Source organism: Hipposideros armiger, unplaced genomic scaffold (genome assembly GCF_001890085.2).
Source record: "Hipposideros armiger isolate ML-2016 unplaced genomic scaffold, ASM189008v1 scaffold_167, whole genome shotgun sequence".
NCBI classification, from domain to species: domain Eukaryota; kingdom Metazoa; phylum Chordata; class Mammalia; order Chiroptera; family Hipposideridae; genus Hipposideros; species Hipposideros armiger.
Window position 1 is genome coordinate 1,809,800 of NW_017731517.1, and position 15,879 is coordinate 1,825,678.

The following is a 15,879-nucleotide window of genomic DNA, read 5'->3' on the forward strand; positions in this document are numbered from 1 at the left end:
AGCATTTTATGACCTTAGGAAGCACTAAACAGATTTTAGTGCTTCCTAAGCACTAAAACTCATCCCTTAAAAGTTAAACCAATTTCTGTGAAAATAAAGTCATCCCAAAGGTGCTTTAGTACACATGTGAGCTTTTTAGGCCTTAAAATAGTTTATTTTCTTTTTGTTTTAAAGAAAGGATATTCTCTTGGTAGAAAGTTCATTAAACGGGGCAAAAAAAGGTTTTGAAGTAAGCAGTGGTTCTCAACCCAGATGCATATTAAAATCACTGGAGACCTTACAAAAAAAATCAGCATCCAGATACCATCCCAGACCAATTATTTCAGACCAATTAAATACGACATTTTGAGTGTGGGGCCTGAGCATTGATGATCGTTGTAACAATGCCCAGTTATTCCAATGTGCAGTGAGTACAATGCACTAAAAGTATGAGAGACCCACAAAGGTCCATTTAAATTTAAAGACCCAAAAAGGTGGGGGGTGGGGGAGGGAAGAAGCTGCTGGTAATGATTTCAAGTGTGTTAAAGAAAAAACAACTTTGATTTTCTTTTTTAGACAAATCTCCAAGTCCTAAGTATTCATGCTCAGACTCAAGCAAAATAGTGCATGCAAAGATGTAAGAATGCCTAATAAATCCTTTCTCTGGTTGATGGAGTTTTAATTTTTATAGGTAGAATGTTCCCTTTTCTGTATGTCAATTAACCCCTCCTGATAATACATGCTGGAGATATATGTTCCAATCAGTCATCACATACAGAAATGAACTAAAATTACTTAATCTTTTAGAAACAAAATCAAGGATTCACAAACTATGGCATTTTATTTCAGAGCCTTTGCTTACATTTGTACAATATATTACATAATTCTTCATTGTTTGCAGATCCTAATATATATTTTATAGCTTTTGTTCTATAAGCTTTTTCTTCAATGTTTTGCTGTCAACAAATCTTTACAGTCCTGTACAAATTTGAGTAACTTGAAACCATTTTCAACAAAATTAGTTACTGTAAGCACACACTACAAGACTGAAAATGCTTTTCTTAGAAAAGTTGAATGTAAAGAATTCTGACACATTAGCATCTACAACAAAACGCTTCGAAATTCTCACATGTCGTATTGCCAGAAAACAAATAAAACATGCCAGCCCCATTCAAAAAAAGTACACAGAACTACAATTAAAACAGTAAAACAGTCTGTACAGTAAAGTACTGTGTATTAACAGTGCCAGGTATTAAATAGCTTGAATGAACACATCCGCAATATACAAATGTCTTACAAAGGTGTAGAATTAAATACAAGTGCCAAACAGAACAGATATTGGAATCATACAACATAAAGTCAGTACAAGTGAAAACAATTTTGAGTTCATTTTGGATTTTTATACAAGGCATTTTTTTTTTATAGGCCTACCACCCGGATTAGCTATTTATACTTAAAATAACAACTATCCTTTTGAGACAGTTCCTATCAACAACCTTGAACCATACTAATACAGTTTACTTGTTCCTGAAGTCCTCTTGTTGTAGCTCATAATAAAATAAGCAATACAAATGAATTATCTGTATTTAAGGAAAAGAAACATTTACAAGAAAACACAAAAATATAACTGTTATAATTCATTATGAATAAATATACACTTTGAACTGGCTAAGTACAACCTTTATACATTGTTTAAGATTTAATACAGTTTATTAGCCATTTTCTTTTTTCACACAATGTATTATATCAAAATTAAAAAAAAATACTGATTTATAGAAAAATGGCAAAGTACAGTAGTTCCATTCCAATTTGAAGGGGCATGAAAAGCCACTGCAAGACCTTTTAGCCTAATTCAAACCTGTAAACATGTTCAGTCTTTTTTAAAGAGAATCTTTAATATTTGGTTACCAGGATTGATGTTTGATATCCTGTTAACTGCAGGTTTTGAATTTATTACATGTGCTTGACTTATACAATTAAAGCCACCCAAAGGTGACTTGCTTTAAAAAACAATTAGCTTGTACAAATGAAAATAGGTTCATATTTTTTCATAAATAAATGGAAAAATATCAAATGCTCCAGCTTTAACAAAATACAAGGGAATACATATACAGTAAGTTATCTTACCATGTTCTGGCCAACCCAATAACTACGCTTACTGTATTATCTCTACAGGCAGTGAAAAGCCTCCATTTGCCACAGTGGAAGGCCTTCAAGTTACCAGACACACAATTCCCAGACAAGTTGGAAACAATTATTGCTTGAGGAAAAGCAGTTCATTGTACTTTTTCTTCATAAAAAAAGTGCACTTAAGTGCCAAGTCAGCTTGTCAAGAAACAATTTTTAAATATAAAATAGTGCTTGTCTGATTTTTTTTTTTGTGCCACTGTGCAGTATAAAAAAGACGTGGCCCTCAACAGCCATTAAGTGCAAAGTGCTTTAGCAAGTCCTGCTGTCACCTGCACTCAACTGACATTCCATTTTGTGATGAGCTGGACATTGATGGTTCAGCTAAAGTTAACATAACAGCAGCTGTTATGGAACTAGATGAAGGTGAAGAAGAGGATGAGGATGTAGCAGCACCTACGGAAAAGGGAAACCAAGTCAACAGCTTAATAAAACATGTGTACAACAGTAAGAAGTAAAACACCAGTCCTCTAGACTAAACTTCTGCTGTATTCTCCAAAATCATTTAGCTTACAAGAGCAGTCAATTCTCACAATACCATAATGTAAAGAAAGGAAAACCTAGTGTATCTCAAGTACCTAGACAGTGCCAAATTACAGAAGTAATGAAAAAGGAGAGCTCAGGAAATGCTCCTGCATGGATCAAAGAGGGAAAAAAAATCATGTGCTCTCTATTATGACATGAAAATAAAATAGAGACTAGACTTTCTGTAACAAGGAAAAAATGTCAAAAAGGGGTTTGAATCCAAAAGGAAAAATCTGTAATCCACCTAATAATCTTTCCCCTCCTCCTAATTCCTGTATCTTTCTATGTTTGGAGTTTCTTATAAATTTAAATGGTGATGAGAATGGAAGGCTAATTGCTTCTTAAAGTTGAAACAAAAGGGTACATAGCTCAACTACTGCATTTGACACAGCTGACCACTCTCCTCCTAAAACTCTTTCCTTGGCCATCTTTTCATGGTTTTCTTCATTGAAGGCTACTCCTTTTCAAGTTGCTGGTTTTGGCTTCTCCTCAGTCCTAGTTCTAAAACAGGGGTCAGCAAACTGCGGCTCACGAGCCACATGCGGCTCTTTGGGTACGTTCTGTCTCAAAAGTTTGCCGACCCCTGGAAGAGCCAATCCTGTCCCTCACAACAATTTAAAAATTGAGAGCCATAAATATATTTTTACATAATCACCATTATGTGAATAATATCATTTAAAAATTTTATAAGTGAAACTATGTTAGTTTTATTTTCATTTTCAATTTTACTTCAGAGCCACATGTATGTACCCAAAGAGCTGCATGTGGCTCGCGAGACGCAGTTTGCCGACCCCTGCTCTAAAAGTTGGTTTGCCCCAGCTTTTCTTCTTTACTACCCACATTTCTTTCCTAAGGAATTTATTCAAGGACTGGGGCCTATAAAAACACTTGGAGTAACTATTGTAAAGAGATATGCAATCTACTTGAAAATTGTATCTCTAGCCCTGACTTCTCCCCTGAGCTACACATGTACATATCCTGCTGTCTGCCTGACATCACCACTGGGATGCTGGATAGACTCTTCAAAAAGCAACATGCCTAAAACAGAATGTCTGATCCTTTCTGTGCTCCAAAACCTATCTATAATCTTGTCTTTTCTAGGTCTTTCTCATTTTCAAAACTGGCACCCAGTAGTCACTTGTTGCAGCCAAAAACCGGCAAGTCATCCTTAATTCCCTCTTCATCTGCCACATTTAATCCATCAACAAGGGCTGGTAACTCAACACTCATTGCTCTTCATCTTTACTGAAACCATCCTGGTCCGAGTCGCTATCATCTCCTTCATCTACTGCAACTGGGCTCCCTGATCAACACTACTTTGACCATTGCCCTTCTAAAGTCTACTTTCCACATGGCAGACAGTGATCTTTAAAAATAAATAGATCATGTCATTTCTCTGTTTAAAACTCAAATAGCTATCCATCTACATATAATAAAATCTGAACGCCTCATGCTGGCCTACAAATTTTGGCTTCTGCTTCTAGCTGATACTCCTACCTCATTTTCTCACCACACTGTTTTCCTTTCTGCTCCATGAAAGTACCAAGTGCATTCCTACTCAAGAGTAGTCGTTCTCAACCTGGGGTGATTTTGCCCCCTAGAGGATATCTGGTAATGTCTGGAGATATTTTTGGTTGTCACAACTGTGAGGTGCTACTGGCATCCAGTGGGTAGAGGCTAGAGAGGGTGCTAAATATCCTACAGTGCATTGGGCAGCCTCTTACAGCGAAGAATTATCTGGACCAAAATGTCAATAGTTCCAAATTTGAGAAACTCTATCTTAGGAAGTACTCACTGTTCTCTCTGCCTAGGATGCTTTCATGGACTGAATTGTGTCTCCCAAAATTCTATATCGAAGCCCTAACTCCCAATGTGACAGTATTTGGAGATATGGCCGTCAGTGAGGTAATTAAGATTAAATGAGGTCATAAGGGTGAGACCCTGATCCAGTAAGACTGGTTTCCCAGTAAGAGGACAAAGGGGAAACAGAGATTCTATCTCCCTGTTGCACAGAGGAAGGGCAATGTAATGACACCGCAAGAAGGTGGCCAACTACAAGCCAAGGACGGACACCTCCGGAGAAACCAAACCTGCCAACACCTTGATCTTGGACTTCCAGCCTTCAGAACTCTGAGAAATAGATTTCTGTAATTAGAACCACCCTGTCTGTGGTACTTTGTTATGCAGCCCAAGCAGAGACTAAGACAACTCTTCTTCCTCAGCTTCACTCTATTGTTTTCGCAGTGTTTTTTTACTAACTGAAAACTTACTAGGATTTTTGGGGGGCAGACTGTAAGCTCCATGAAAGTGAACATTATGATTTGAGAGCGCCGAATCCTAACCACTAGACCACCAGGGAAGAACTAACATTATGATTTGAGATAATTTTTCCTTTAGACAAATTTTTCCATTTTATAGATGAGGAAAATAAGGCAGAGAGATTAAAGAACTTACCTGAAGATATATAGACATACACTCATGTGAGTCAAACTGCAGTCATAAACTGCTTTATGTTCAAATAAAGTAAGGTGAAAACACTTACTTTCTCTCTCTTTCTTCTTTAAACGCTTTCTCCTCCGGTCAATGGAGGCTACTTCAGATTTTAATGACAGGTAATGTTTTCTGATTTCTTGAAGTTTTTCTTGAAGAATTGTGATGCGTTCAGCACTTGTCATATTTTCTAGGTCCGCTGTGAATTTAAAACTTTCATTAATATGTATTTTTGAACAAAACTTTATCATATAAAAGAGACAACATATAATGTGGTTATAGAGTAAGGTCAAGACAAGAAAACTAAAAATAAGGCTTGTATATATTTGTTTCTCTGGTATTTTCTTTCTAGCACAGAACAATGCCTGGAGCATAATCTATGCACCATGTTTGTTAAATGAATGAGTGTGTAGAAATAAAGACCTCATAACCTAAACATATATGCTAAAAATTCCACATTTATGTACAGTATCACCACAGTATATCATTAAAAATCATACTTAGAAATAAGACACCAAAATGTTAAATTGTATATGTTTCTGAATGTCAGGACTGTGGATAATTTTTTTCTCTTTTCTTCTTGTTTAGATTTTTTTTTTTTTTTAGCTGAGCCATCCTGCCACCTGTTGGCAGCTCAGCGGCAGCTCAGCTCGGGCCGGAACTCGAGCCACTGTTGCTGAGAGCTCACACACACTCTTGAACAAGCTCTTAACCAACTGAGCCACTTGGTCAGCCCTATTTAGATTTTTTGAGTATGTATAATTTTTAAATTGGGAAAAAATTTTTCAAAAGCTCTACAGCAATTTTCAATATTCTAAAAATATTTCTGTGTGAGAAACTCTGGGCTAGTCTCTCTTTTTAGAAAAACAAATTATTACGGAGAGTTCTCATATATACAGAAGCATATATATATATATCCATGTACCCATCATCCAGCTTCAGTAATTAGCAATTCATAGCATCTCATTTATGCCCCCACCCACTCCCCAACCTCAACACCAGATTATTTAAAAACAAATTTCCAACATCATATCAGAAATACCCAATGTTGATATTTTCCTCAACTGCCTTAAAATTTTTTTTACAATTTGGTTATTCAAATCAAAATCCAAATAAAGTCTCTACAATGCAGTTGGTAATTATGTCTCTTAAAAAATTGGCTATAACCTCTTTTTCAGAGTTATTACCATCAAGAGTTACTAGGATGAAGTTTCTATGGATTAACTATTAATTTAATGTATGTCACTTACACATCTGAAAACTCCATTTGTAAACTTTGGGTAATCGATTACTGGGCTCCTTGAGATCGGGATCCTTATCACCATTCTTCCCACATTTTCCTGGAGACTGTGTCCTTGCAGGAGACTTGGTACTATGCGACTTCATTCCAGTGGAAATGGACTTGACGGGCTGAGTCTTAGTTACACTTTCACCAGCAGAAAGTTCTTCACTATCGCTACTATTCGCTGAAAGAAAAATAAAAAGAAAAGCATTAGTAAACAGAAAAGTAACAAAGAATTTGTCATAGATTTTAGTGAACAATTTAAAATGAACTATTACAATTTATTACTACAGTAAAAAACTTGCTTTGTAGATCCTGCCTAAAAACCTGGAAAACCATCATGTACAAATGAACCGGCATCTCATTTAAGACAAACAAAACCAAAAACTCTTCTTACCTGAATTACCAATATTTTTTTAAAAAATACAAACTAATCTTCCATCATACCTGGTAGACTGCCAAATATATAGTACTTATCTGAATGGCTTTTTATTCTATCATGTTATTATGCATAACATATTGTAGAATACAGCATCTTTTAACATGACTCATTATAGAAATTTCTTAATTTTAATATTTTACATTGTATACATGTAATACTTTCCTATTCTTTGGCCAGAAACAATGATGCATAATCATCATATTCAATAAAGAATTCTTCAGGAATAAACTCTAAACACACAATGAATTTCTTAAGTAACTCATATCGTAGCATGTTGACTAAAAATCAATCATCAGTTTTATCCTGATAAATATATTCAGTAATTTATGAAGAATTCTGAAGTGTACATATTATGTTACATCTGCCTTTGCTGACTAAAGCCTCAGTACTAGAACGGAAATGCTTACTTAACACCTTGACAGTGTACCATGTGACTAAGTGATGGCATTGATATTTCCATCAATTACCTCTTTCTGGATACAAAGTATTATTTTAGATGCCACGAGAATTAATTCACTTAACTAAATTATTCTCAGAGAATTGTATCCCATTTTGATTTACCAAGGTGTAAGCCCAATAGTTAAAATGGGAGAATACAATCAACAGCTATATCTCTAAATTATATGAATATGTTAATTGACTTGTTGAGAAGAGCCCTCTTAGGAAATGTCATTTAAATGGTAAAGTCCTAAAGACAAAAACATCATAGTGTAATAAAAAACACTTTAAATATCCTGTCAGTTACTCCAAATAACTGATGATCAACCTGGCATATATTTATTGATTCATTTAATAGCTACCAAAAAAGAAAATATAGTTAGGCTCTCAAAGCCTGAAAAAGTATTCCAGATAGGAAACGTACATAGCAACCCTCCCATTGTGGTGTTTTTGGGAATAAAGAAACTCCACCACTCTCTGACAACACATTTCTTAAGCGAATCCCCACCCAGTCCCCCCTCTGCTGCTCTGGAACCCCTGGCAACTCCTAGCTAAGCCCCCAAGGCTTGGCCCCACTCTGATGCAGTGGTCTGCCTCAGCCTGGCTTTCATGGCCTTGCTGAGCACAGCCGCCCGGGGCCCCAAGGGACGCCATATTCACCGCCTGGAAGTCATATGGGCTCAGCAGAACCTCGGGGAGCTGGCCGCATAACCCTTTTCTGCACTGAAGTGCAGCCAAGCCGGCCGATAGCAAAGGTCAGGCAGTGGAGGTGGCAGAAGTCTCCTGGAAGAGCAGCAGGAGGTCAGTGTGGGGCACCTGAAAAAAAATTCTTTACATATTTTCTGCTTCTCACTTTGTCTACAAAAGAGAGATAAAATGTGCAGCTCTCAGGAGAAATACAGTATATATATTCCTGTAGGTCGATGAACACCAAAGTCATTGCTGAAGTTAAGTCTTTAGTTAGAGCACACTGAACCAACGTATGTACCATTTATAGCTACTCCTAGGCACACAATTTGGGGTACCAAAGACAAAGGTAGTAACTGGAGCTGTTGGGATTATAGCTCTAAAGCTATCTTGATTGTTCTCTTCTAGGCTGGTTGTGCCTTGAAGAATTAAAAAACAATCAATTCTATAGTAATAAAAATAATCTATAATTGAAACATTTCATAATATGTGATGTATACAATGGCAAAAGGAAAGAACTATGGAATATAAAACTAGCATAAAGATGTTGATGTTTATATTATATTGGCTGTTATTTTAGAAAAGATTACCTGCTCATTCATCAGCAATCAATACCACTGCTGACGAAGACCAAATTGCTTAATCTTAGAATTAATCTAGGATCAGAAAAGTTCTGTGTGATTTTTTTGAGGGTAGTGACAAAATTAAAATATTGAACTATCCCACATCCTGAATATCCTTTTATTAATGTGGAAAAAAAATATATTGCCATAGTTTTAAAATTATAGTTGACATACAATATAATACTACTGTCAGGTGTACAACATAGTGATTCAACATATATATACCTTATGAAGTGTTTACCATATCCGCCATTATTTTTATATTTTAAAAATTAGAGGTTTCACACTTACTGCCTTTCCCCTTCTTTTTGTTGTTTACCACTGTTGCTTTATGGCTTCGTTTCTGCTTTTTGGATGCACTTCCTCCTCCCTGAGCTTCTTTCACTCTTTTTTGACCTGTACAGGCTACGATGGGAAAGAGATTATTAAGTAATACAAAATAAAATCAAGCTTTTCCTAGGTATAAATTAACTCCACATTTTAGAAGCACAGAATAATTTTGAAACTACACGTTCTTTATGAGATTTATAAATTATAGAAATTACTGTTTTAAAAATAATTGTCATTAATGAGCTGAATTATTGCATACAATAAAAGTTAATTTTTTAAAAAGCAAATAAAGTATGAACATCCTTCTTACAAAAATCAGCTATAAACTGAAAATAGTTCTCAATGCGGTATTGGGAGTTTATGGGTCTAATAGTAATTTAAAAATAGGCATATGCTGAAAATAAAACCTGAAACTTATTAAAATTCAGTAAAACCAAAATATTAAGATTTAATTACTGGTTAAAATATTAATGGTATGTCTTATAATGATATTAATATAATTTTTAAGTGGTATATTAATGGGATAAATTTTACTAGTAATTCACACTTAGTTATATTACAAATTTATTTATTTCAATAACTTTGTTCCCAGGGCACTGGTTAACACATATACCATTCACAAATCCAGCAGAGTAGTTCTAAGAAATGTTTCATCTTCCTAGTAGGAAATTATCCCAAAACATTAAAAATGTCTCCCTTTTCTTCAAGGACTACCCAAGTCCTACCTCTCCATTAACTTTGTCTAATGCCCAGGCTTCACTGATAAATCACTACTTCAAACTGTAGTTTCTATACATTTTTCTGTATTACTAATTTGGTCCTCAGCATCTACTGTGCTTCTGTATCTTTCTAATTATATGTATTTTCTCCCAGACTATACAGGAAGCTCTTTTTCCAGAAATGAATAAAGTCCTATTCTAGTTAGTTCCAATGCTGGAAAATACGATGATATGATATAATTAATATTATAAAATTATCCCATGTTTGCTACAGAGAAGTTTCTTAGTCCTGTTATCAATGGTAAAATCAACCTTGAGTATTTAATAGCTTCCATGGTCAAAAATGAAACAGGCAGTTATCCTAAATTTGGAAGTAGTTCTCAAGTTTCTTACTTTTTTACCTAGTCCAGATTAAGATTCAATAGGGCAATACTGACTTAGTCTATCAGAACATAAGATACCATAGCTCTTTTATTAAAAAAAAAATATTTTAAGCTTTCATAAGATATGTGGAACATAAGGATACAACCTGTTAAGAATTATAGTTATTAAAACTTTATATATTCGTCAAAAGCCTTTCTAACTATCCGTGATGAAGGCTTCTTTAATTCTGAAGATTATTTACGCCTGGACAATGCAGTTCCATGAGACAGTATGGCACACAAACACTATCCCAGTAGCTGTATGTGTGAATGTGAAAAAAACAAAGAATGTCCCAATTTAATTGCAACTATATTTTTTATTTAATATTTATTTTTCAAAAAGAAATATTTTAAGTCAAGATTTGTGACAATGCCATGTCAATTACATCTCAATAAAGCTGGCAAAAAAAACCAACATTTGTGTGAAAAAACTTGGACTTAACTAATCTTTTTAAGCTTAGCTAAAAACCTAAAGCTAGCATAATAAGACCTGGTATGTTACATTAAATACATACCCTGGTGTTCTCTCTGTACAATGGAAAAGTATGTTTCAAAGCCAAGTGTCAGCCCGGAGAATACTGATTTAAAGACACCTGAATGAAGTGGTTTATAAGAAAAATGATGACAGAAGTATAGCTATGGCACTATCAAAAGGTACTAATACTTTTGGGAAGTACTAATTTGAATTTCCACTTTTTAACAATTTCACGGAAAATCAAAAAAGTATTACTGTAGGTCATTAACATACACATCGGTCCTTCAATTTGGTAGCTATGCATCTAAGAAAGCATCAAATTCCTTTACAAACTCACACAAGTTAGTCAGGCTTGAAAATCAGTTTGACACGGTTGTCTGAGGAAAGCAGTGCCTGGACAGTTGGTTGCTCCAAACCCCTACATACAGTATTTGGTTAAGGGTGGAGGGGTCTGTCAATAAATCAAAATCTTTGTGAGAAACTGTACATTACAATTGCAAAAACAATGTTACAGAAATATATTTAAGCTGCTCATGCCATAGTCAACCGGTGTATAATGAATTTTCAAATAGGTCTGGATTTGGGCCTGGGTACAAAGGACATGAAGTCCTCCTCAAGCTTTGAAATGCATTCCACTATTCGTTAGTCAAACAACCTTTCAAATATCCATTTTTACCAGGTTCACACAAGTACTTCACTTAAGCACTTCATGTTCTAGTAAGAGGTGCTGCGAAAGCAGACTGTGAGGGGAAATGCTAAGGCAAGGCCGCAGAGACTTTGCTCCTCACCTTTGTCAGGGTGTTCTGGTTCGGGCTGGTTACTACTGCTGGAGCTCACACTCGCGTCACAGCCTGCCGGCGAGCTGTTCCCCTCCGACTGCAGGTCTTGGAGCTCCCCTGCAACACTATCCACCTCAATTGTGCTGTCCGTTTCACTCTTGATACTTCGGACCTCTTCTTGGTTTGGAGCCAGCGCTTCTGATACTGTTACAGAAGACTGCTGCCGACTGGCTTCTGTGACAGTGACTGAGGAAGGCGATTCGGGTGTGGTGGGAGGGGTATTTAGCACTGAGTTACTGCCACTACTTGGAAATTCCGCTTTTTTGTCACTGACTACCACTGGTTTCTCCTCAGCAGGCTGACTGTCGGCACTGGCCGGAGGCGGGGTTTCTAGCTCAGCGCTGGGTGAGCAGCTCTCCTCTTCGGCCACAGTCTGCAGGGGCCCCTCTGCAGGGCCCTCCTCTGGGGCAGGGTGGGGTGGGGAAGCTGCAGCCTCAGTGTCAGAGTCTGAAAAAAGCTCCTTCAGCGTTTTTTTAGGCCACTGTCCCTGAATACTTGACCAGACGTCTTTTCGATCTTTAGCTCTGCTGTTCTGAAGTCTTTCATCAGAGTTATTTAGAAGTTTCATCCTTTTTTCCGCCACTTCTGAAAATCCTGAATAGAAACCAGTTGTCCGTAGAGATTTTCTTTTTTCCTCCAAACCATTGTATTTCTTAGTTGGTGTCAGCTTTGCTTTAGATTTTTCCTCTTCATCTTCATCTGAAGAGCTGTTGCTACTGTTTTCTATGCAAAGTGACTCTTTGTTCTTGGCCTTCTCGTCCTTTTTGCTGGGTGATCCAGTTTTTGAACACTCCTCTGTATTGCAATATCTTCTTTTACCACGCTTTACTTGCGGCTTTGAAGATTTATCTGTGGTGTCCTTCTTGACATCCTTTCTCTTTTTTGTGACTTCATCTTCTTCATAATCAGTATCTTCGGATAATCCTTCTAGATCTTTTCTCAATCTTTCTGGAGATTTCGTCGCGGATTTAGATATTACCAAATCTGCATGGACCTTGTTTTCTTCTAGCAAAGATGAACTGTTCTGTTCTTCTTTCGAAAGATCATTTCTGGGGTGTAAGTGGTCTGCCTTACACTCCTCTTTGCCATTGCTGTCCATGTCATGAGCACTTGTCTCATCCTCCTGCTCACTGTCTTCAGCAGAACTTTCAGAAGCTAGAAAAGAGGAAAAACGATGAGTATGATGAAATAGCAATGCCTTCTCTGTGCCAGGAACTTTATATACTAGCTCCTATATTTACAGCCACCTCTGTTGCCAGGTTTTATTCTGTTGTACAAGTGAGGAAACTGAGCTTCAGACTTAAGACACTTACTCAAAGATGGAAATGTTCTATATCATGACTGGGGTGGCAGTGACACTACTGTATACTTTCGCCATAACTCATCAAATTGTAGACATAAAAGTCATGAATTTTTATTGTCTATAAATTATACCTCAATGAAGCTGATTATAATAAAGTTCTCCAATTTATGAGCAGAGAAAAGTGGAGTCAGGATGTAGCACCACGCAGTTCTCACTCTAAAACCTGTATTATTATATAAACGTAGCCTTCATTTTCAATAGCAATAATTATTCAAAGAGTTTGTGAATATTGGGTTTCCACAATAGGTGCTTAAAGAATGCTTAATGACAATTAAGTAACTGGTAATCTTATATTAAAATATTTATAGAATTTATGTCTTAAAGGTTTGTTATAGTAAATAAATTAAGTATAAAAAAATAATAGCTTTTATTATGCTTTTAACATAACTTATTGAAAAATTGCTGCATGCCAGGTACTTTGATGTGCTTTGCACAGATCACCTCATTCAATCTCACAATAATCCTGCGAGGTGTATGTTGTTATCAGCCTGCATTTTATAGTTTAGGAGACTCTGTGGCCTTGTTACTGCTTCAGCTAACAGAGTTCATCAGAAATGATACTAGGTGATTTCAAGGCTAGGTCACAGAAGGCCAGCAGCTTCTGACCTTGTTCACTGGACACCCCTCTCCTGGAGCCCTTAGAGAGGTTAAACTACTCCAAAGAGCTAGAAAAAGTCTTAGATGAAATCTAATTGTAAGTCATTTGACTCCAGAATTTAGAATCTTAGCTACAATAATCTACTGAGAAATCCACTTCCCTCCCCAGCCTCTAGTCTTATAACTAGTTCTTCTGATAGTTATTACCATCATCTCTTAATAATAGTCTATTTGTTGATTTATGTTTAGCCTGCTATAAGCAATGAGGATTTCCTCTTATTAATACCCCTATCGCCCTTTCGCCATACTTTCTCTCTCTCTCTCTCTCTCTCTCTCTCTCTCTCTATATATATATATATATATATACATGTTTAATTAAATGCAGTATTTATAACATGAAAATGTGGTTCATTGCAGAAATAAATAGTACACTTCCTTTCTTGTATAGCCTTTTATTTTCCCAAGAGTTTCCAAAAGTCCAGTTCTACACATTTTACATCTTCCTTTTTCATGTCTTTCACAATTTATTTCAATCATTCCAATGAGTCAAGCATTCTATCCAGTTCCCTTAGTCACGGAATCTCTACCTGAAGGCCTATTTTCTGCTCCATCTAGCTGGCTGCTCTTGGGGTCAGTTCTAACAGCCTCATTCCAGGAATCCCCTGCACTGCTTTCTCTTGATCTAGACTCACAGCTAAATGAATGTCACATCTTCTTTTTTCTTTGTTTATTCCCATATTGCATTAGAGCACATTATCTAGTAGTTTCCTAAAACAGGTACATGGCAGATAAACATTCTTTGTCCCCACATCTAAATACAGTCTTACCCTCAAACTTTACTGCGTAATGATTACTTTAACCAGGTACAGAATTCTAAGTTGAAAATTATTTTCCTTCAAAATTTTGAAGATACTGCTCCTTTGCTTACAGTGTTGAAAACACTACTTTCATTTGTCTTCTCATTCCTGTGTAGTGACTTTTTTATTCTTGCTTTTTTATAATTTCATATTAATGTACTATGGCATGCCTCTTTCTTCATTACTTCGGGTGCTTGGTGGGCTCTTTCTATTTAAAGATTTATGCCTGTCAGTTTCCTCTTTCAGTTATTACTTGCTAATTTCTCCTCCCCCTAAGGCTTATTTGACCCTAGTGGTATATACATATATGTATGTACATATATATACACGTATACATATGGAGAGAGCGAGAGCAACTACTACCACATAACTCGCTAGGGAATAAGGTACAAATCAATAAATCAATAATATAGTTGTGAGACAGATCATAAGAAAACCCTAGCTGGGTGTTCAGTTGTCGTTTATTTTTTAAAAATCCAATTGCTTTTTACAGTTACATAAAATCAGATATGCTATCTTCATGGCTTCTTGATTCCTCGTGCTGTTTGATATGATTTTAGAATCAATACTAGTGTCTCCCCATTATAAAACACAAAAGGAAATACAAACACATGAATATATTCCAACAACAGTGGTCTATGTATGTGATTACTTGCTAATTTCTTCCCCTTGTTTTCACTGTTTCTAGATTGACACTCCATGTCCCTCTTCTCTAAAATTTCCATCACTGCTTTCTTATATTGCCGGAAGATTTTCTCAACTTTAAATTTTAAGTGCTCTATTGAATTTTAATTTCAATTTTAATTCCAAGTTTTTCTTGTTCTTTGTTCTATTTTCCATTTCATCCTTGGTTTCAGATACTTACAGGTTCTCTGAAATTATTTAATAATCAGAAGATACAGGTTCTCTGAGATTATTTCATAGTCAGAGAGCTAATAGTTCATTTTTGTTACCTTCATTATCTCTCTCTTCAAAGGCCATTTCTTCCACTTGTTTTAGTTTCCATCTTTTATGTTGGAGCTCTCCTTGATTATTCACATTTAAGGATGACCTACTAAAACTGGACTGGCACCACTGTATTGACATGGCTTATAAATGGACAAGCTTTCAATTAGATGATTCATCAAGGATCTAGTCTACTCAAGGGGCTCTCTAGTGCCAAAATGTGGAAGATTGTTCTCTGGAGACATTCAATTTCTCCACAGAATTCCAACCACCACCCACCCACCCTTCTCATTCTTTTCCCAGCCCATCTCATGCGGAAGGGAGAAACTCCTAGCTATCTGTGTTCTACACTCACAGGTGGGATCAAATTTTTTCATGTATATGCATAAGATGCATGTTCACAGCAACTATCATAATCTTCCTGGAAATATCTAAAGTGTCTTGAATTTGATCTATGGTCAAAAAATAAAGTTTACCAAGGAAAAGAGAATATATGAAAAGAATATCTGAAATGTTAAAAATATGCCAACATGATGTTCACTGTTCAATTGTTTGCAATAAGAAAACGGAAATAACCTAAATGTTTTTTATCATGAACAAATTAAATAAGTCACATACAAAGAATCAGGAATTGGATGAGCTTTGGACTTCACAGAATCAACAACTGGGAGCAAAAAAA

The 15,879-nt window shown here is 36.0% G+C and overlaps 1 protein-coding gene across 5 annotated transcripts in view; it reads right to left on the reverse strand.

The window, feature by feature from the left end:
- Positions 1-778: 778 nt before the first annotated feature.
- The window catches only part of ARID4B (AT-rich interaction domain 4B), a 137,736-nt gene continuing 122,635 nt past the window's right edge, over positions 779-15,879 (reverse strand). For 4 of the 5 annotated variants that reach the window (XM_019651826.1, XM_019651823.1, XM_019651824.1 and 1 more), the window contains 5 exons: positions 11,388-12,593; positions 8,945-9,058; positions 6,432-6,647; positions 5,234-5,380; positions 779-2,562 (listed from right to left, as the gene is read on the reverse strand). In XM_019651826.1, coding sequence (XP_019507371.1) covers positions 2,435-2,562; positions 5,234-5,380; positions 6,432-6,647; positions 8,945-9,058; positions 11,388-12,593 — 1,811 coding nt within the window. In that variant the 3' untranslated portion in view covers positions 779-2,434. Of the gene's footprint in view, positions 2,563-5,233; positions 5,381-6,431; positions 6,648-8,003; positions 8,160-8,944; positions 9,059-11,387; positions 12,594-15,879 lie in introns of all 5 variants that reach the window. The other variant, XR_002125080.1, reaches the window with a different exon arrangement.